Source organism: Chiloscyllium plagiosum, unplaced genomic scaffold (genome assembly GCF_037043375.1).
Source record: "Chiloscyllium plagiosum isolate Xiang-an unplaced genomic scaffold, Cpla_swu_hap1 HiC_scaffold_45, whole genome shotgun sequence".
Lineage (NCBI taxonomy): Eukaryota > Metazoa > Chordata > Chondrichthyes > Orectolobiformes > Hemiscylliidae > Chiloscyllium > Chiloscyllium plagiosum.
The window spans coordinates 366,967-387,719 of NW_028270183.1; the positions used below are offsets into that span (position 1 = coordinate 366,967).

The following is a 20,753-nucleotide window of genomic DNA, read 5'->3' on the forward strand; positions in this document are numbered from 1 at the left end:
TTACTCTGTGTTCCAGTCCTGCTCTCAGTACTCATATATCTGCCCCTGCTATATCTAATGACTCGGGAAGGAGCGATTCTTCAGTGAAAGCGAAACTCAAACAGGTGACTATCCCACGCACACTCGTTGATGTTTGGCGATGTGCTTAATGCAGCAAGATTCAATATCTCCAGAGAGGAGGGAAGCCCGAAGGAAATCCGTTGTCCTCACCCGACTTGACCAATGTATCACTTTAGATCACAGCTATGTCGTTAACTCTTATGTGCTCCGGAATTACCAAGAAAACATCACATCAAATTGCTATTAAGTCCAAGAAAAGCAGAGAAGCTGAGCACCACTCAGCACCTACTTTGACTCCAGAACCGATCATGTCTAAGGCAAATCCAGAAATTTGACCCCGCAAGTCTGACTCTTTACTAACATTAGAGACCAAAACTGGGAGAGCTGTCACTTTAAACTTCCTGATGAAGGACTTATGCCTGAAACGTCGATTCTCCTGCTTCTCCCAAGCTGCCTGACTTGCTGTGCTTTTCCAGCACTACATTCTCACAACCTGCAGCCCTCCACTCCCTCAGCTCCAACCCCAACCTCATCATCAAACCCGCAGACAAGGGGAGGGGAGGGGGAGGGGGGGGGGGGGTGGTGGGGTGCCGTAGTAGTGGTGCACCAACACTGCTGAGGCCAGGCACCAACTCGCAGACACCTCCTCCTACTGACCCCTTGATCGCGACCTCACCCCCCATCACCAAACCATCATCTCCCAGACCTTCCACAACCTCATCATCTCTGGGGATCTCCCATCCACAGCCTCAAACCTCATTGTCTGTGAACCCCACACCGCCTGATTCTACCTGTTTCCAAAGATTCACAAACCTGACTGCCCCGGTCAACCCATCGTCTCAGCCTGCGCCTGTCCCACTGAATTCATCTCTTCTTACCTTGACACTGTGCTGTTCCCCTTAGTCCAGGAATTCCCCACCCACGTTCATGACACCACCCATGTCCTTCACCTCCTCCAAGATTTTCGTTTTCCCGGTCCTCAACGCCTCATCTTCACCTTGGACCTCCGTTTCTTCCTCTCACACTGTCCCAACCAATACCCTCCCACTGACACCCTCATCCGCCTGGCTGAACTGATCCTCACTCTCAACAATTTCTCCTTCCAATCCTCCCAATTGCTCCAAACCAAAGGGGTAGCCATGGGCACCTGCATGGAACCCAGCTATGCCTGTTTGTTGGATGTGTGGAACAGTCCACTTCCGAAGTTACACCGGCACCAACCCCCACCTGTTCCTCCACTACATCGATGACTGAACAGGTTGAACCTTTCATTAACTTTACCAACAACTTCCACCCCAACCTCAAATTCATTTGGACAATCTCGGAAACCTCCGTCCCCTTCCCGGACCTCTCCAACACCATCTTTGGTGACCTACTACCCACAGACATATACTACAAGCCCACCAACTCCCACCGCTACCTAGACCAGACCTCATCCCATCCTACCTCCTGTAAAATTGCCATCCCTTAATCCCAATTCCTCCGCCTCCGCCGCATCTGTTCCCAGGGTGACCAATTCCACCTCAGAAAGTCCCAGGGGGCCTCCTTCCTCCACGATCGCAACTTCCCTTCCCACATAGTTGATGATGCCCTCCCGTATATCTCCTCCACTTCATGCACCACTGCTCCTGAACCCCACCCCTCCCAATGCAACAAGGACAGAACCTCCCTGGTCCCCACCTTCCTCCCCACCAACCTCCGCATATAACATATAATCCTCTGCCACTTCCGCCACCTCCAAGCGGACCCCACCACCAGAGATATATTTCCCTCCCCACCCCTATCAGCATTTCAAAAAGACCATTCCCTCCGCGAATCCCTCATCAGTTCCACACACCCCACCACCCCATGCCACCACTCTCGGCACCTTTCCCTGCCACTGCAGGAAGTGCAAAGCCTGCACCAAAACCACTCCCCTCACCTCTGTCCAAGGCCCCAAAGGATCCTTCCACATCCATCAGAAATCTACCAATGTCAACTACTGCATCTGTTGCACCCGGTGTGGTCTCCTCTACATCTGGGAGACAGGACACCTTCTTGCATATCATTTCAGAGAACATCACTAGGACAGCCGCACCCACCAATCCCACCGCCCCATGGCTGAACAGTTCAACTCCCCCTCCCACTCAGTCAAGGACATGCAGGTCCTGGGCCTCCTCCACTGCCAAACTGTTACCACCTGATGCCTGGAGGAGGAACGCCTCATATTCTGCCTTGGGACCCTGCAACTACACAGGATAAATGTGGATTATAACAGCTTCTTCATTTGCACTCCTCCCCCCACTTATCCAGGTCCCAGCCTCCAACTCAGCACTGCCCTCCAGACCCATCCATCACTCTGCTCCCCTGACCTATCACTTTCTCCCTCACCTTCATCCACCTATCACTTTCCAAGCTACCTTCCCCCCCAGCCCCAGTCCCCTCCCATTTATCTCTCAGCCCCGAACCACAAGCATCATTCCTGATGAAGTGCTTGTGCCCGAAAAGTCGATTCTTCTGCTCTTCGGATGCTGCCTGACCTGCTGTGCTTTTCCAGCATCACACTCTCCACTTTAAACAACAGCCTGACATAATCACACTCAGAATCATACCTCACAGACAACCACATCACCATCCCTGAATACAGAGGTGGAAACAAAGTGAGACAGAGTCTAGATGGAATTGCTTTGGGAACTCCAGAACATAACCTCTGTCACAGCATTCTCTCTTAATTTTATTTTAGGCTGAATGTGTCTCTGAGGCCTGTGCATTTCTAGAACTGGAAGTCAATGCTGTGATTAATGTGTCCACACAAAACATCAGAGCCATTGCACAGCTGAGCGGAAACATTGTTCTGGACCCTATGAAATCTCATGGCATCAGGTTAAACATGAACATTTGTCACCATATGTGCAGAGAATAGCACTGCACATGCATTGAGAATCCCAAAGCATACGGGGAAAATTAGTACTGCATATGTGAGGATATTTGGCTCTGCACGTGTGCAGAATGAGCATTGCACATGTGAGGAGAATGAGCACTGCTTATACATGGATATTTGGCACTGCACATGCAGAGAATTGGCATTGTGTATATATAGATTTTACATTTACTGGGAATTGGTACTGCACATATACAGACATTACAGCTGCAGAGAAATGGTACTGCACATGTGTGGATATTCAGCGTTGTACATGTGCAGATATTCAATATTGCACAAGCACAGAGAGCCAGCTCCATACATGTTAGTATTCTGCATGTGTGGAGAATCAGCACTGCCCATGTGCAGAGAATCAGAACCTGCACATGCAAAGGACCAAACATTTTTCATGAAAACAAACTGCATGTGCAGTAAAGATACATTCAGTCGAAATGGCTCTAGAACCTGCCTGACTGCCTGAACACACTTTCATGCTAGCTTAGATTTTAAAGTGAATATTTTTGGATTTTTTTTAGTAATGCCATTGATCCAAGTCTTTGATTCTAAGAAGAAATCAGTATGTTTCTTGTCAAAAGAGGTCTCATTCAGTTGCTGAGCTATCTGAACCCAAAAGGGAATAAAGCAAAAAATTGATCAGAGACAGAACAATGAGAGATATCTGGCCTTTGGCGTTTTTATGGACAGGAGATAGTACTTGCCCCTTACGTGAATGTTTCATCTGCAGAGTGAAATTGGCAAACATTGCAATGGTACCAACTAAATTAACATGCCATTTACAGACTAAATATCAAACTCTTATGAACATATACATTTAGTACTTCAAGAACTTGGGAGAAGAAAATATCAAGTAGACCTAAAATCTGATGAAGTGTGTGCAGGTGTCAGATAAAGATCAAAAGCCTAGTTATTTGGTGACTGATTTTGTAGTAAAGGCCGAAACCTTAATCATGCCTGTATACAAAAAAAAATATAGCTTTTATGTCAGGAAGCGCTGCTGTAAAAGAGATCAACAAAATGTGATGATCCATTGATTATAAATTGACGACCGGTCAGCTGACAGCAAGAAGGTGCTGAAAGAGAAATGCGCTACAAGTGGGAAGACTGACCAGTCCACCGATATAAATGGTGACTAATGTTAAGGATACGACTGGTGAAGAAATATTTTATGTAACAGATACCTACTCGAGGGAAAGCAAACTTATATTGGCCTTTTGTTGAAATATTTGCACCGACAGAGCTGCCTCCGTGATGGGGAAACTCAAAGGATTTGTCAGTAAGATGAAAGATCAAAATCCTGGCATTCCAATCATCCACCACATCCCTCACCGTGAAGCTCTTGTAGCCAAAACAATGTCACCAAAGTTAGCTGCGGTATTTGAGAAAGCTGTAAGAATTGTGAATTACATAATATCATAGCCATTGCAATCGCATTTGTTCGCTGTTTGTGTGCAAGGTTTACTGTTACAAAACACGTGTCACGGTTATTGTTAGAGAGGGGTCTCTCCCGTGTTCATCGAGCTCCGGAGAGAACTGATGGAGTTTTCAGCATTGCATGAACTGTCTTGTAAAGATGATTACTGTTGGGACAAGTTCGCAAATCCCACAGATACTTTCAGCCTCTGAATATGCCTAAGAATAAAACGTAGACCATCACAGAAGCATTGCCTCATATTCAAACATCTCAATGCACTGCAGGAGAAGATCAAATTCTGTTACCTTTCAAAAAACGTCCCCAGTGTACAAACGTCCGTCTTAAGAAAGCTTGTACTTACGACCACGATCCTATCCACGAGTTTAATTTTAAAGATTCGACATTTTGAAATACTTTCCCCTACTTACAAACAGCTACTTTATATTGTGTTGCATTGTGTTCCGACGTGCATACAAATCGACTTGCGAACCAAGTCCGGAACAGAACTGTTCGCAAACTTGGGATTGTGAAATTCACTGTCTTCTGATTCATCACAAAAACTGAGATTAAAAGAAAAAGTGGAATATTCAGAACTATGGATGGACTGTACAATGACGCTGAAATTTGGAGAGGTGTCTGTGTGTGTGTGTTTTTTGCTTAACTAACTAAATATTCGACGATTTCTGACCATGCTATTGCTGTACTCTTGCAACAATATACCTCTGCGAACTAGCACTTTCTACACATTTAAACAAAGAGTGCTTGTCCGTGGAGCAGGATTTGTGGGTGGCCTTCTCATCAAATCCCCTCCTGATCAAAAGACTGATCATACGGGCAGGTGCAGATTTCCCACCCAACCTAGGACATTGGAATTTAGTTTGCATTTTGCTCTGACCCATCATGCATGAATAGTCAGAAATAGTTGAGGAGCAGATTTTGAAAACGTGTCAGACGCTTGCAGTGGAAGATGATATATTTTTGCTGGTGAATTTGAAACATTAATGCATTTGACCTTTCTTTACCTCTATGTTACAACGACTGTCGTAAAACTGTAACATGGTCAATGCAAATAAATGTGACATTTATGAGCAATCCATTCAGCTGAAAAGAAGTGGGTGCAATGTGGAATTGTTTGTCTTATTGAAGTGTGCCTGGATACTGGAAAGTTTGAGAAACATTGCGCTAGACTGATACCGGGTATGAAGGCCATTCAGCATTGAGCCAACTCCAGCATTCAACAAAGTCATAGCTAATCTAATAACCTTCATTTCCACTTTCTGCCTTTTGTCCGCCTCCATTTATTCTCTTATTGATGAACAGTCTGTCTATCTCAGCCTTGAGTATACATAACAACTTAGTTTCCACAAATTCACCTTCTGACAGAACAAAAATAAACCTCACTGAATTGTGGCCCCAGCACTTTGGCACTCTACTGATCACAGGTTGCATTCTGAAAATTTGCTATTCAGTCTAACTCTTTGCCTCCTATTAGCCAATCCTCTATCTATGCTAATATACAAACCCCAACACCGTGGGCTCTTATCAAGTAGTCTTATGTACAATGCCTTATTGAACATCTTTTGGAAATTCAGATATGTTACAGCCACTGGTTCCCTTTCATCTATCCTGTTTACTCCTTCTTCAAAGAACGATGGACCTGAGGCTGTTTTCGTTGGAGAGAAGAAGGTTGAGAGGTGACTTAATAGAGACATATAAGATAATCAGAGGGTTAGATAGGGTGGACAAGAATAGCCTTTTTCCAAGTATGGGGACGGCAAACACGAGGGAACACAACTTTAAAGTGAGGGGAGATAGGTATAAGACAGATGTCAGAGATAGTTTCTTCACTCAGAGAGTAGTAAGGGTATGGAATGCTTCGCCTGCAATGGTAGTAGACTTGCCAACTTTAAGTACATTTCAGTCGTCATTAGACAAGCATATGGACGTATGTGGAATAGTGTAGGTTAGATGGGCTTCAGATTGGTATGACAGGTCAGTGCAACATCGAGGGCCGAAGAGCCTGTACTGTGCTGTAATGTTCTATGTTCTATGTAATAAATTTGTCAACTGTGATTTCCCCATCATGATGCCATGCTGACTCTGCTAAATTTTATTATGCATTTCTAAATGCTCTGCTATTACATCCTTTATAATAGACTCTAATGTCTTCCCCATGACAGATGTTAAACTAACTGGCCTATAATACCTGTTGTTTTGTCCCACTCTTTTTGAATGTTTTGTTGGTATTTTCCAATCCTCTGGGAGTTTTCCAGAATCTAAGAATTCTTGAAAGATTATGACCAATGCATCCAATATTTCTGTAGCTACTTCCACAGAATTCTACCATCTGCAGAAGATTTTGGATTCAACCCTAAGTTTTAACCCCAAGGCCCAGTACATCCCTCAATCAACCATTACCATTAAACCTGAGGATAAACACACATCAGTGCAAAAGACAAGGCTGAAATATTTGCAATCAATGATCAGCCAAAACTGCTCAATGTTCTTTTTCATCATAGATGGGAATCAATTTTTATTTGATATCATAGATGCCAATCTTTAGCCAAATCACTCTGTGTCATATTAAGAATTAACTATGAAGTTACAAATATTGGAAATATAAAAAGAGGTATTTGGATGGGGTACCGTGACACCCTAATATTATTAAGCTGGAGAGAGTTCAGAAGAGATTTACCAGGATGATGCCAGGTATGGAAGGTTTGAGTTGTAAAGAAAGGCTGGATAGGCTGGGACATTTTCACTGGTGCATAGGGGTTTGAAAGGCTGAAGATCTGGACCCCCAGGGTGGGGGGTGGGGGAGGGTTTCTTGGTTCTGTGATCGGTCAATTAGCAGTCACAATCAGTTTGGTTCTTTAAGACTTCACTCTTTATTTCTTCATATGGCCAGGTACAAAGCAACCGGGAACACAAAAGTGTTCCATATTCCTCGGAGGAGCTGCACACATCTTGGGGTCTATGTTCATAGGTCTTTGAAAGTTGCCACTCAGGTGGATAGAGCTTGTAAGAAGGCCTATGGTGTATTAGCGTTCATTAGCAGAGGGATTGAATTCAAGAGTCGTGAAGTGATGTTGCAACTGTACAGGACTTTGATTAGGCAACATTTGGAGTACTGTGTGCAGTTCTGGTCGCTTCACTTTAGGAAAGATGTGGAAGCTTTGGAGAGGGTGCAGAGAAGATTTACCAGGATGTTGCCTGGAATGGAGAATAGGTCGTATGAGGATAGGTTGAGAGTGCTAGGCCTTTTCTCATTGGAACGGCGAAGGATGAGGGGTGACTTGATAGAGGTTTATAAAATGATCAGAGGAATAGATAGAGTAGACAGTCAGAAACGTTTTCCCTGGGTACAACAGAGTGTTACAAGGGGACATAAATTTAAGGTGAAGGGTGGAAGGTATAGGGGAGATGTCAGGGGTGGGTTCTTTACCCAGAGAGTGGTGGGGGCATGGAATGCGCTGCCTGTGGGAGTGGTAGAGTCAGAATCTTTGGTGACCTTTAAGCGGCAATTGGATAGGTACATGGATGGGTGCTTAAGCTAGGACAAATGTTTGGCACAACATCGTGGGCCGAAGGGCCTGTTCTGTGCTGTATTGTTCTATGTTCTATGTTCTATGTTCTACATGGCTTAAAACAAAAAGCCTTAAAGAAGGTTACAGACCGTGATCGCATAGTACATTCAACAGTTACCAATCAATATGCGATACTGCTTTTACAGTTACTTGGTCCAGTAATATTTCCTGGGAAACCACTTTATTTTCCAACTCTTAGGCTACTGTTCTCACAAACTGAGCCACTGCACCGGCACCTGAAGGTCAGTTAGGATGGCCAGTAATTTCTTATCTAGTTGAGTTATTTCTATGCTTTAAAGGGCGCATTGTCTGCTAATCTCTATTGAAGCAGACTGTGGTTTGTTACTTATGCAGCTCTAGCAGAATTAGTACTTAGTAACTTAAAAGCCATTTTATGCAGCTTTAGCAGAATTGTCAGTTTGCTGCCTAGAAGCCACACCTCCCCCCTCACTTCTCTCCAAGGCCCCAAAGGAAACTTCCATATCCGCCACAGATTCACCTGCACCTCCACCCACATTATCTACTGCATCCGCTGCAGCCGGTGTGGCCTCCTCTATATTGGGGAGACAGGCCGCCTACTTGCGGAGCGATTCAGAGAGCACCTCTGGGCCACCCGGACGAACCAACCCAACCAACCTGTAGCACAGCATTTCAACTCCCCCTCCCACTCCACCGAGGATATGCAGGTCATTGGACTCATCCACCGCCAAACCACAACAACCCGACGGTCGGAGGAGGAGCGTCTTATCTTCCGACTGGGAACCCTCCAACCACAGGGGATGAACTTGGACTTCACCAGTTTCTTCATCCCCCCTCCCCCCACCTTGTCTCAGCCGGATCCCTCCAGCCCGGCACCGCCTTCCTGACCTGCAGTCTTCTTCTTGACCTCTCCGCCTCCATCCTACTCCGACCTATCACCCTCACCTTGATCTCTTTCCACCTATCACATTTCCAACGCCCCTCCTCCAAGTCCCTCCTCCCTACCTTTTATCTTCTCCTGCTGAACACTCTCTGCTCATTCCTGAAGAAGGGCCTGTGCCCGAAACGTCGAATCTCCTGTTCCCTGGATGCTGCCTGACCTGCTGTGCTGTTCCAGCAATAAAGTTTCAACTTTGATCTCCAGCATCTGCAGACCTCACTTTCTCCTAGAAGTCATTTTGTCATGTTATTTGCATCGAGAAGCCATCTTGTTGCCACCTAGGTTATTAAGAGCATCTGTTAAGTGGTTGCCCTTGACAACAACTTGTCACTTCAGCCTGTATTCAGGTTTCAGATCCTCAAGGCAACCTTATAGAAGTTCATAAAATAATGAGTATAGATAGATTAATGGTAGGGGGAATGGGGTATTTCAAAGATTAGGGGATACATTTTTGAGGTGAAAGGAGAAAGATTTAAAAAAGACATGGGGAGCAAATTTGGTGGTTCGCGTGTGGAATGAACTTCCTGAGGAAGTGGCGGATGCGGACTGGTCAATTTTACAGGCATTTAAATGGTCATTGGATAGGCATATGGACGAGAGTGGAATCATGTACGTTAGATGGGCTTCAGATTGGTTTCACAGGCAGCGCAACATTGAGGGCCAAAGGGCCTGTACTGCACTGTAATGTTCTATGTTCTATGTGGATACAATTACACTGTTTAAACGACTTTTGAATAAGTACATGAATAGGAGAGGTTTGAAGGGATATGGGCCAGGAGCAGGCAGGTTGGACTTGTTTAGTTTGGGATTATGTTCAGCTTGGACTGGTTAATGAAAGCATCTGTTTCCATACTGTACATCTCTATGACTCTATAACCAACACCAGACACAGCAAAAACTCTAGGCCTCGACAACAACCTGGCTGTGATACAGAATTATCACACATGTATTCAAGCTGTTGTAGTACAGATACAAACACTGACATCAACCCAACAAGGTTCAAATTTCCCAGGTATGTTCTTTGCAAATATCACCCCATCAGTCTACTCTCAGTCATCAGCAAAGTGATAGAAGGTGTCATTGACAGTGCTCTCCAGTTGGACTTACTCAGCAATAATCTGTTCACCAAAGCTCAGTTTGGAACATTCATTCCATCAGGAACATTCAGCTCCAATCCTTAAAACAGCCCAAGTATGGAGAAGGAGCTGAATAATAAAGGTGAGGTGAAAGTGGCTGCCCTTCAATATCAAGTCAGCTTTTTGACTCAGTATGGCATCAAAGAGCCCAGGCAAAATGAGAATTGTGGAAACTCTCCACTGTTTGGAGTCATAATGAGCAGAAGGAAGATGGTTGTGGATGATGGAGGAGTTCTACAGGGTCGTGTCCAAGACTAAAATATCTTCAGTTACAACACTCCTTGAAAAGATGATGATAACTCACCTTCTTGCAGCACCACAGTTCGTCTGGCGCAGGTAGATCCACAGTGTTGACTATCAGGTTCTTCATCCAGCAACAGTAGGAATGGCATTACAGTTTCAAGTCAGGATTAGGCTGTGGCTTAGAAAATAACATGCTAACAGTGGTAACAATAGTGCCATGCTTGGCAATTGCCATCTCGAATAACAGAGAATCAAACAAATTCCCCTGGACCTTCAACAGCATTTATCATTGTTGAACTCTCAATCATTAACAGCCTTTGAGGACTATTGGCTGGAAAATTAAGACTTAATTCCTCTGGTCCCAGTTGGGATAATGGGCATCAATACTCTGTCATTAGACCTGATGTATTGTCATCTCTTGGTCTAGCCCAGGTGGTGTCTGAGCCTTGAAGGTCCCCATTAAATGTACTTTGCCAGGTCTTCTTCTCCCATCTGATGATGTCCATTCTACTGCCATTCCAAATGGATGAGGATGAGAAAGATAATCTAATCAACCATATAAAAACTATGGCTACAGGAGTACGGCAGAAGTTGGGAATTCTGTAACGAGTATTTCATCCCTTTATTCCTTACAGCCTGCCCCCCATCTACAAAACACAAACCAGGAGTGTGATAGAAAACTCTGCATTTGCCTGGCTGAGTAAAGCTCCAACAATACCCAAGAAGCTCAATACCATCCAGGACAAAACAGCCCCTTTACTGACATCCTATTCACCACCTTTAACATTCAGTACCTCTAGCAGGACCAGAGTACAATGGCTGCAATGTAACTACAGAATGTGCTGCAACAAGTTTGCAAAGCTGCCTTCAACAGCATCTTCTGAACCAGGCATTTCTATCCTGGGGGCAGCAGATGCATCTACAGGTGCTCCCTCCAGATTTCACAGTCACATGAGGAGTGCTACAGCAGCTCCCAACACTCACACCATCCCTGCTCAATATCAATAGACCTTAGTTACAGGCAGCAAGCTACTGGTAAAAGAAGGAACTTATGTTTGAAATCAGGTAGCAAACAGAGGGATTGGAGGGGGCGGGTTTGCTGATTCGAGCACAGTTCTGTCGGAGGTACAATATAGCATTGACGAGAGGGGAGAAATGGCATGAGTCAGGGTACTGTCAACTCATAGGTCCCTTCCCAGTTCGTCCGAGGGCGCAGAAAACTCAACCTGGTTGGGAACCACAACAGGGCAGACGGGAAACGGAAATGAGGGTTTCTCAGCAACTGTTGCTCGGGAGATTAGATCAAGCAAACGAAACGAAGCAGAAAAGGGAGAGAGAGGAGCTGAGCACGGAGCGGGGAATCGACTCAGAGCGGCGAAGATAGGGAGAGGGGTGAATTTGGAAAGAGATTTCAGTTCAGTGGCAGAAAGATATTATGTCGAGCCAAAGAGAGAAATAAGCTCCGAAACATTCGGTTGCAAAGACTGGAAGCTCAGCAGGTTCTGGGATAAAGAGAATAGGGTAGACACAACAGAAAGGACGGTCCAGGGTTCACCATGTTCGGACCTTCGCGAGTCCCCGTACAGGAACAGATCTGGGATTTGCAGAAAAAAATCCAATTGTTGGGTAAGTTTGGTTGGATGTATCGAAGCAATAGAATGGAGGAGAATGAGCACACCAGTCTGACACTTCATGTCCCTAATGATATTATTTCTGGAGACTCGAACTGTTCAGATATTTTCATTCGGGACGTGTAGGAGAAACTCTTCATTTGATTCCTACGATTTGCGAGAATTAAAAGCGAGATAATAGGGTAAATGGAGAATGGGAAAGGAAGGAAATAAAAACGGAGAGATGAAAGAGCAATGAATGTGAGATAAACGAAGCTGAAGAGGTACAAATTAGTGCGGACAAGGATGCAATAGTCTGAGCTGTACTCATCCTGTCAGTTAGAGGATAGAAGAGATAGTGATGATCCCTTTAGTGATAGTTGCCAAGGATGACCTATTACATCAGTGAGTTGCTATTAAACAGGAACCTAAAATTAGAGTCAAAGAGATGTACAGCATGGAAACAGACCCTTCGGTCTAACCCGTCCATGCCGACCGGATATCCCAACCCGATATAGTCCCACCTGCTAGCACCCGGCCCATATCCCTCCAAATCCTTCCTATTCATATACCCATCCAAATGTCTCTTAAATGTTGCAATTGTACCAGCATCCACCACTTCCTCGGGCAGCTCATTCCATACAGGTACCACCCTCTGCGTGAAAAAGTTGCCCCTTAGGTCTCTTTTATATCTTTCCCCTCCCACCCTAAACCTATGCCCTCTAGTTCTGGACTCCCTGACCCCAGGGAAAATACTTTATCCATTTATCCTATCCATGCCTCTCATAATTTTGTAAACCTCTATAAGGTAACCCTTCAGCCTCCGATGCTTCAGGGAAAACAGCCCCAGCCTGTTCAGCCTTTCCCTACAGCTCAAATCCTCTAATCCTGGTAACATCCTTGTAAATCTTTTCTGAACCCCTTCAATTTTCACAACATATTTCCGATAGGAAGGAGACCAGAATTACACGCAATATTCCAACTGTGGCCTAACCAATGTCCTGTACAGCCCCAACATAGCCTCCTAACTCCCGTACTCAATACTCTGACCAATAAAGGAAAGCATACCAAACACCTTCTTCACTATCCTATCTACCTGCGACTACACTTTCAAGGAGCTATGAACCTGCACTCCAAGGCCTCTTTGTTCAGCAACACTCCCTAGGACCTTACCATTAAGTGTATAAGTCCTGCTAAGATTCGCTTTCCCAAAATGCAGCACCTCGCATTTATCTGAATTAAACTCCATCTGCCTCTTCTCAGCCCATTGGCCCATCTGATCACGATCCTGTTGTAATCTGAGGTAACTCTCTTCGCTGTCCACTACACCTCCAATTTTGGTGTCATCTACAAACTTACTAACTATATCTCTTATGCTCGCATCCAAATCATCTATATAAATGACAAAAAGTAGAGGACCCAGCACCGATCCTTGTGGCACTCCACTGGTCATAGGCCTCCAGTCTGAAAAAACAACCCTCCATCACCACCCTCTGTTTTCTACCTTTGAGCTAGTTCTGTATCCGAATGGCTAGTTCTCCCTGTATTCCGTGAGATCTAACCTTGCTAACCAGTCTCCCATGGGGAACTTTGTCGAATGCCTTGCTTGAAGTCCATATAGATCACGTCTACTGCTCTGCCCTCATCAATCCTCTTTGTAACTTCTTTAAAAAAACTCAATCAAGTTTGTGAGATATGATTTCCCATGCACAAAGCCATGTTGACTATCCCTAATCAGCTTTTCCAAATATATGTACATCCTGGCCCTCAGGAAGACCTCCAACAGCTTGCCCACCACTGACGTCAGGCTCACTGGCCTATAGTTCCCTTGTTTGTCCATACTTCCCTTCTTAAACAGTGGCATCACATTAGCCAACCTCCAGTCTTCCGGTACCTCACCTGTGACTATCGATGATACAAATATCTCAGCAAGAGGCACAGCAATCACTTCTCTATCTTCCCACAGAGATCTAGGGTACATCTGATCAGGTCCTGATGATTTATCCACTTTTATGTGTTTCAAGACATCCAGCACTTCCTCCTCTGTAATATGGAACCCCTCTGTAATTCTTTATAAATTTTCTGTGGCAAAAAATAAGCCCAAGTTCTTTCCAATTTCCTGATTTGCTTTGATTCTCCATTTTGATTTGATTTATTGTCACATGTACCTGAGTAAAGTGAAAAGCTTTGTTTGCAAGCAGTACAGGCAGATCATAGTAAGCAAGGACATACAGATCATAGGGTGAAAAAAACTTGGACAGAGTGAGGCATACAGGATATACTGCACAGTATGTGCGCTAAGCAATATCAACATTAACAAGATCAGCGATATTTGAAGTTAGAGTCCATTCATCAGTCTAATAACGACAAGGAAGAAGCTGTTCTTGAGTCTGCTTGTGCAAGTGTTCAAGCTTCTGTATCTTCTGCCTGTTGGAAGAGATTGTGGGAGAGCATTATTGGGGTGGAATGGGTCTTTGATGATGTGGGCAGCCTTTCTGCAGCAATGAGACATGTAAATGGAGTCTCTGGATGGGAGATTGGCTTCCATGATGGTCTTAGTTATGCTCACAACCTTCTGTAGTTTCTTACAGTCCTCGGCAGAGCAGTTGCCGTACCAGGCGTCTATGCACCCAGACTGTATGCTTTCTATGACAAAAACAAATTCAAATTCAGCCAGTTTAAATTATGCCCCAAGATACCAAACTCCAATCAAGTTTGTGAAATGATCTGATGTCTTGGGGTATAAAACAGGATATTTTTGAACAGTTGAGTGGGAGAACTGTCAAGCCACCAACAAGTATAGACTACCAGCAGAACAGCTCTCAGAGAGGTACCTGTCTATAAATTTGTGCAACAGAACATCGAGGCCAACCTGGAGAGAGAATCTACAAAGGAAAATCTACAGAGGACACTCGGCAAAGCTGACTGGTTTTAAAACATGATTTTTTTTTTGTAAATCGAAATCAGGATTTTTTTATCGGACTAGTAGAGTGGGAGCTAAAAGATAGGTTTAAGGGAAAGGAGTTGTAAATACTTGTTAGTTAATATTCTCTATTAAACCTAAAGAATAAAGTTCTTAAATTTTTACTTTAAATAGTGATTTTTGGGATAGTTCTTTGCCTCTCAAATTTTAACACATTACAGCACGGGGTAAATCCTTTCTGTGTTGCTGGTTTAAATTAGCAGAGGGGTGTACCCCATGTCGAAACACACCACATCACCAAGCCCTCTATTTCCTTTCTGGATTCTGACTCATTGTTGTTAGATATCCATCCTACCACGGTGATACCATCAGCAAATTTATAGATGGCGGTTGTTTGGAGTTTGGCAACACAGTCATGGGAGCACAGGAAGTACAGTAGGCTCCAGCGTTGAGTGTTATCGTGGAGAGCTTGCAGTTTTCTATCTTCACTGATTGCGGTTTATGGGTCAGCAAGCTGAGGATCCAGTTGCACAGGGCAGAGCCAGACCTAGGTTTTCTGCCTTTGCCTGAGGTGGTGACTTCAGGTTAAACCACCACCTGTAGTCTGTCTGTAATGACAGAGCAGCCCTATGCTCAGTAGGACTATGGTGACTTTACTCTATCTTACTGCTTCCTGAACAGAATAAGATTATTCACAGTTGCAGAACATCCTAACCTCATTGACTGGTTTATTTCAGAGGGTGATCGTAAGGCTTACTATGAAAATTCACAGTGCAAAATCAAGAAGAACAAGGACACAATTCAAAATGTCAGAGAAGAAAATAAACGCCTACGCAGAATGCTTGCAGGAGCATTTATGGTAAGATGAAATCCTTCTCAATTTCTCCCTTTGCCTGAAGTGTAATAAATCTCAAGTTAAATCATCACCAGTCAGCTCTCTATCAAGAGAGCAGCCCTATGGTCTGGTTGGATATGTTGACTTGTTGGCCTTGGATTTTGATTTCACTGTCATTCTCACAGGCTCAGTAATTCTCCTTTATTATAACAAATTTCCATAGAAGTTGTATATGTGCTTTTAATTGCCTTCATCACAATGATGGAGTAACAATAAACTTGTATCTTCACAGCATATTTTAAACAGAAAGTGTGCAAAAATGTTTCACAGAGACAGGAAGGGAATAACTGAGAATATTACAAATACTGTACACTGAACTATTGAAGAATAAATTAGAAAGGTTGTTGAAAGACTTGGTTGAAAAGTTAAGTTTTAAGAAAATGAAGTTTGTCGGTATTTGGCTGGAAGAGTTTGTGGAATTACTGAGACAGTGGAAACATTTGAAGGTGAACCTTGTAAGTTTAATGGATTGGTAGACTGAATGAATGTAGGTTAGTGAATATTGTTCATTAGCCATTGTGGCTAGATGTGTCCATCTTGCCAGAGAGAGGAGACCCTAGTCTTAATACCTAGTCTGTAATCAAGGTCAGGAATTAGAAGGTAAACGGACAGTGTGAAAAATGCACATAAGTTTGGTTTAGCTTCTAACCTGTTCATAGAATCCCTATACTGTAGATAGATGCTGTTTGACCTATCAAGTCTGCACTGATGCTCCAAAGAGCATCCCCCCTCCCAGTAAGCCCATGTTTACTAAAGTTAACCCACCCAGCCTGCACACTTCGAAATTATTCGAAATTAGATTACAGTGTGGAAACAGGCCCTTCGGCCCAACAAGTCCACACCGACCCGCCGAAGCGAAACACACCCATACCCCTACATTTACCCCCTACCTAACACTACGGGCAATTTAGCATGGCCAATTCACCTGACCTGCACATCTTTGGACTGCGGGAGGAAACCGGAGCACCCGGAGGAAACCCACGCAGACACGGGGAGAACGTGCAAACTCCACACAGTCAGTCGCCTGAGGCGGGAATTGAACCCGGGTCTCTGGCGCTGTGAGGCAGCAGTGCTAACCACCCTAATTTAACACATAACCTTGCACACCTGTTGCTCAACTTATCTATATCATTCTAGAGCAAGAATATTTTCAGTGTACCGTAGGCATGGAGGTGAATCTCTCTGATTTTACAACAATTGCCAACAGATTTCCACCCCTACCCACACGTTTGATGGTCCATCATTCCTCACTGTGGCAGGGTTCTCCTTTCCCACCACCCTGTCCTGTCTCAGATTCATTCCTCTGCCTTGTGTCAGATCTTACCCTTATCTGATGTTTTTGTGTATCTTTCCATCTTATGGGATGGCTTAATTCCTTAATTTATGGGAATGCATTTGAATTTTGTGTTTCAGAGTGATGAGAAACTTGTCAAAGAATCATTTCAAGATCGTCATGAGAAAGCAGCACTGAGGAATAAGAGTGGAAAGGTGATTGTTTAGTGGATGTTCATGACAGCGATAGCAAAATCAAATGTGGTTCCAAACCTCTTGAAAATGGTTAAAGGTGAAAAGAGAAACACAAACCAAAATGCTTCATTTTTAATCCCATGATCCTGAGCACGAGATAGACATTTGTTGCACATGTTTATACGAATGATACCCTGACTTTAGGGATTATGTTATGAGGAGAGATTATACAAATTAGGCCTATTTTCTCTAGAATTTAGAAGGATAAGGAACACACGATCAAAATCTTCAGGATATCAACTGTAAAAGATAAGGTGGATAAACCATTTTCACTGGATGGGGAACTAAGGGGCATAGTCTAAAAAAATATGGCCAGACCATTCAGGAGAGATGGTAGGAAGCACTTCTACACAAAGAGTGGTCGAGGTTTGGAATGCTGTTCCACAAATGGTAATTGTTTCAATGGCAGTTGTTAGTTTTAAATCTGTTAAGTAAAGATATTAAGGGATAATAAGGCAAGGATATGGAGTTAGGTCACAGATCAGCTGTGATCTCACTGAATGGGAGAACAGGCTTGAGGGGCTGAATTGCCCCCTCCTGTACCTATGTTTCTAATTGTGTTTTGTCAGAGAGGGCTCAAGCTGTGGTAAACTCAAAACTCTGTGAAGTTTGCTTTGTTCCAGGAGGTTGTTGTGAGGGGAAAGATTTTTGAAATGTAGAAATTTGCTGCCAGTTGGAAACTACATACTGCCAGGGATGAGACTAATATCAGCCAATCTTGTAATCATTGCTGATTAAGATATTTGAAATTTAGAATGACTACAAACTCCATGCCTATTTCAACATCAGCTTGCTTTAGCATTAAAGCCTTAAATGAATTGCTATTGGATGCCTCAGTGAGCCACTCACAACTTGAACCATTGGAATCATACATCATGGGAGCTAAAAGGAAGCAGTTTGATGAAGTGGGACTCTGCACAATAAGAAGGAATAGGAAGGGTTTGGCCCTTTGAGATTCTGTACAATCACAGTGAATAGAACTTTAGAAACTAAAACAGAAATTGCTGAAAAAGCTCAGCAGCTCTGGTAGCATCTGTGGAGAGAAATCAGAGTTAAAATTTAGGGTCAATTGACCCTTCCTTAGAATGAAGGCTGTTGGAAATATGGCACCAAAGGTTTACTCACACAGGTCAATGCCTCCCAAACTATTTTTCTGGGCAACCCAATTTTAATAAGTTTTTTTTAGTATAAAGTACAAGAAAATGTTTGGCTAAGTCCCAAAACATGCAACACTTAGTTTTTCATTGAATAACATCCTTTTTAACATCTAATATAACAATTTATAACAAAATATGAATTTAATTAAATGTTTTCATGCCTCATTTATTGCACAGGATGTCATTATGGTGTTGGACCAGAAAGTTTGTGATAAGATTAAGCGCCTGAATGCTCTTAAGCATGAGACAGAGATGAAGAAGAAAATTCAGATGGATCTTGAGATAAAATACAGCAAGAATATGCAGGAAGTGAAAACCCTGCAAGACGTCATGGAGGACATGTCCGAGGATGCACAGGTGAAACTGCCAGTTCAAGGAAAAGCCACTGGGCAATTTTTAATACATCAACTTTAAAAAAAAGTCCTCTAAAAGAGGGGATGAAAGCTGGATGCCTGTTAGCATTCACATCATTTCCTAAGAGTGACGTTCTCACCCCTGTCAGGGTGTAGGGAGCAAGCTGTTTGATACAACCTTTCAGGTTGTCACAAGATAATTACTCGCTGCTTATTTTGTCGTTGCCACTGAACATTATGGTTTTATTGAATGTGTTTTACATGAGTTGCTAAGTAAACCCTTAAGTTATCTCTGATGTCACTAACTTCAGACCTTGCGGCTCCTGGAGAATCGTTTGGAGAAGACCCAGCTAAAGTATCGTGAAGCAGTTCATGTGATGAAAGTGTATCAGAGACTAAAGGGGCATCTGCAGGTATGACCACCTTTTACTTGCAACATAACCTGGTAGCCTTGCAATTCCCAGCGTTGCTATGATGGAAAAGGGTAAAGTTGATCAGAACATCATTACATCAGAGGGACATTAACAAATTCTGTTTTGATTATCAGCTCAAACTGGTTAAACTGGGACATCAAAAATCTTGAGAAATGCTTTCTTTACTCCATTGAAAGTACAATATTAAGTGGGTGATGAATATTAACAGTATTTATATTATCGAAACCTGTCCTCACACTGATTCTATTAAGGAAAGTAGCAAAGTGGTTAGCTGTAGATTTGTATTGGCAACTTAATTTCCCAGAGCAATGTAATCTCGCACCAGATCATCTGATCAAGTACATTGCAAGCACTTAGACAGGACTCACAGGAACAGAAGGATGCAATTCTGTCTAGTCTGTTTTGCTATCATCAGATCTTGGTTGAGCAAAGTCTTATCCTTATTTCTTGCTTTTCCCATCTTTGATATAATTCCCAACTGAGATATACTGATTTGAATTGCTATCCAATTGTTTGTATATCCTGTATATGATGTTCCCTTAATGGACAATGGTAAACTGTGGGGTCTACATAGGGCTTTGGGAAAAGAGTAGCGGTGACCTAGAGAGATATGTAGACAGAAGGTGTTTAAGGACAGGTAAAGTATATGACCTGGTGGTTACACCGTGACTAGGGTAAGAGAATAGGGTTTGTATGTGAAAAGCAATGTCAACCTTGCCAATTATGTGCTATAGGTAATGTGGTATTAGATTAGATTACTTACAGTGTGGAAACAGGCCCTTTGGCCCAACAAGTCCACACCGACCTGCCGAAAAGCAACCCACCCAGACCCATTCCACTACATTTACCCCTGCCCCTAACACTGTGGGCAATTTAGAATGGCCAATTCACCTAACCTGCACATTTTTGGACTGTGAGAGGAAACCGGAGCACCCAGAGGAAACCCACGCAGACACGGGGAGAATGTGCAACTCCACACAGTCAGTCGCCTGAGGCGGGAACTGAACCCGGGTCTCTGCTGCTGTGAGGCAGCAGTGCTAACCACTGTGCCACCTGCTCTGCCATTATACTGCCAGTGAAGGGCAATGCCAGATTTTTCAACACTTGTCCGGATGCATAGTGGCATGGGCACATGGGATACCAGTCATTCAGCAGATATCTGCTGATTGGTGAATTGGTGAAATGGTGCATGATAGGGACTGGAAAAAAGAAGGGAATCGGTGACTACCAAACAGTCCAGAAAGAACAGGCAGGTAGTACAGGAGTCCCCTGGGGTCACGCTCACTAACCGGAATTCCATTCTGGAAGCTGATGTGGGTGCTGGCACCTCAGAGGAGTGAGGTCTGAGCCAAGAGTCTGACATCACAACTGTACAGTGGGGGAGGAGGAAGAGCAATAATGATGGGTGATTCTTTAGTCAGGGGAGCAGACAGGCATTTCTGCAGCCAACATGATTCCAGGATGGTGTGTTGCCTCCTTAATGCAAGGGTCAGGGATGTCCCTGAATGGCTACAGGGCAACCTGAAAAGGGAGGGTGATGAGATGGAGGTCATGGTACATGTTGGCACCAATGATATG

At 43.7% G+C, this 20,753-nt stretch overlaps 2 protein-coding genes across 3 annotated transcripts in view; one reads left to right on the plus strand and one right to left on the minus strand.

The window, feature by feature from the left end:
• LOC122540165 (acid phosphatase 5, tartrate resistant a) overlaps positions 1 to 20,753 on the minus strand; it is a 59,300-nt gene that overhangs the window by 20,849 nt on the left and 17,698 nt on the right. The window contains exon 1 of one of the 2 annotated variants that reach the window (XM_043675495.2): positions 5 to 42. The exons of the other annotated variant lie outside the window; for it this stretch is intronic. The gene's annotated coding sequence lies outside the window, so the exon portion shown is untranslated. Of the gene's footprint in view, positions 1 to 4; positions 43 to 20,753 lie in introns of those variants that run through there. 2 annotated transcript variants of the gene reach the window in all.
• Positions 11,638 to 20,753, plus strand: part of odad3 (outer dynein arm docking complex subunit 3) — a 37,126-nt gene continuing 28,010 nt past the window's right edge. Inside the window, exons 1-5 of the mRNA XM_043675491.2 lie at positions 11,638 to 11,902; positions 15,547 to 15,668; positions 17,118 to 17,192; positions 18,566 to 18,745; positions 19,053 to 19,154. Of these exons, the coding sequence (XP_043531426.1) occupies positions 11,833 to 11,902; positions 15,547 to 15,668; positions 17,118 to 17,192; positions 18,566 to 18,745; positions 19,053 to 19,154 (549 nt within the window). The 5' untranslated portion in view covers positions 11,638 to 11,832. The remainder of the gene's footprint in view (positions 11,903 to 15,546; positions 15,669 to 17,117; positions 17,193 to 18,565; positions 18,746 to 19,052; positions 19,155 to 20,753) is intronic.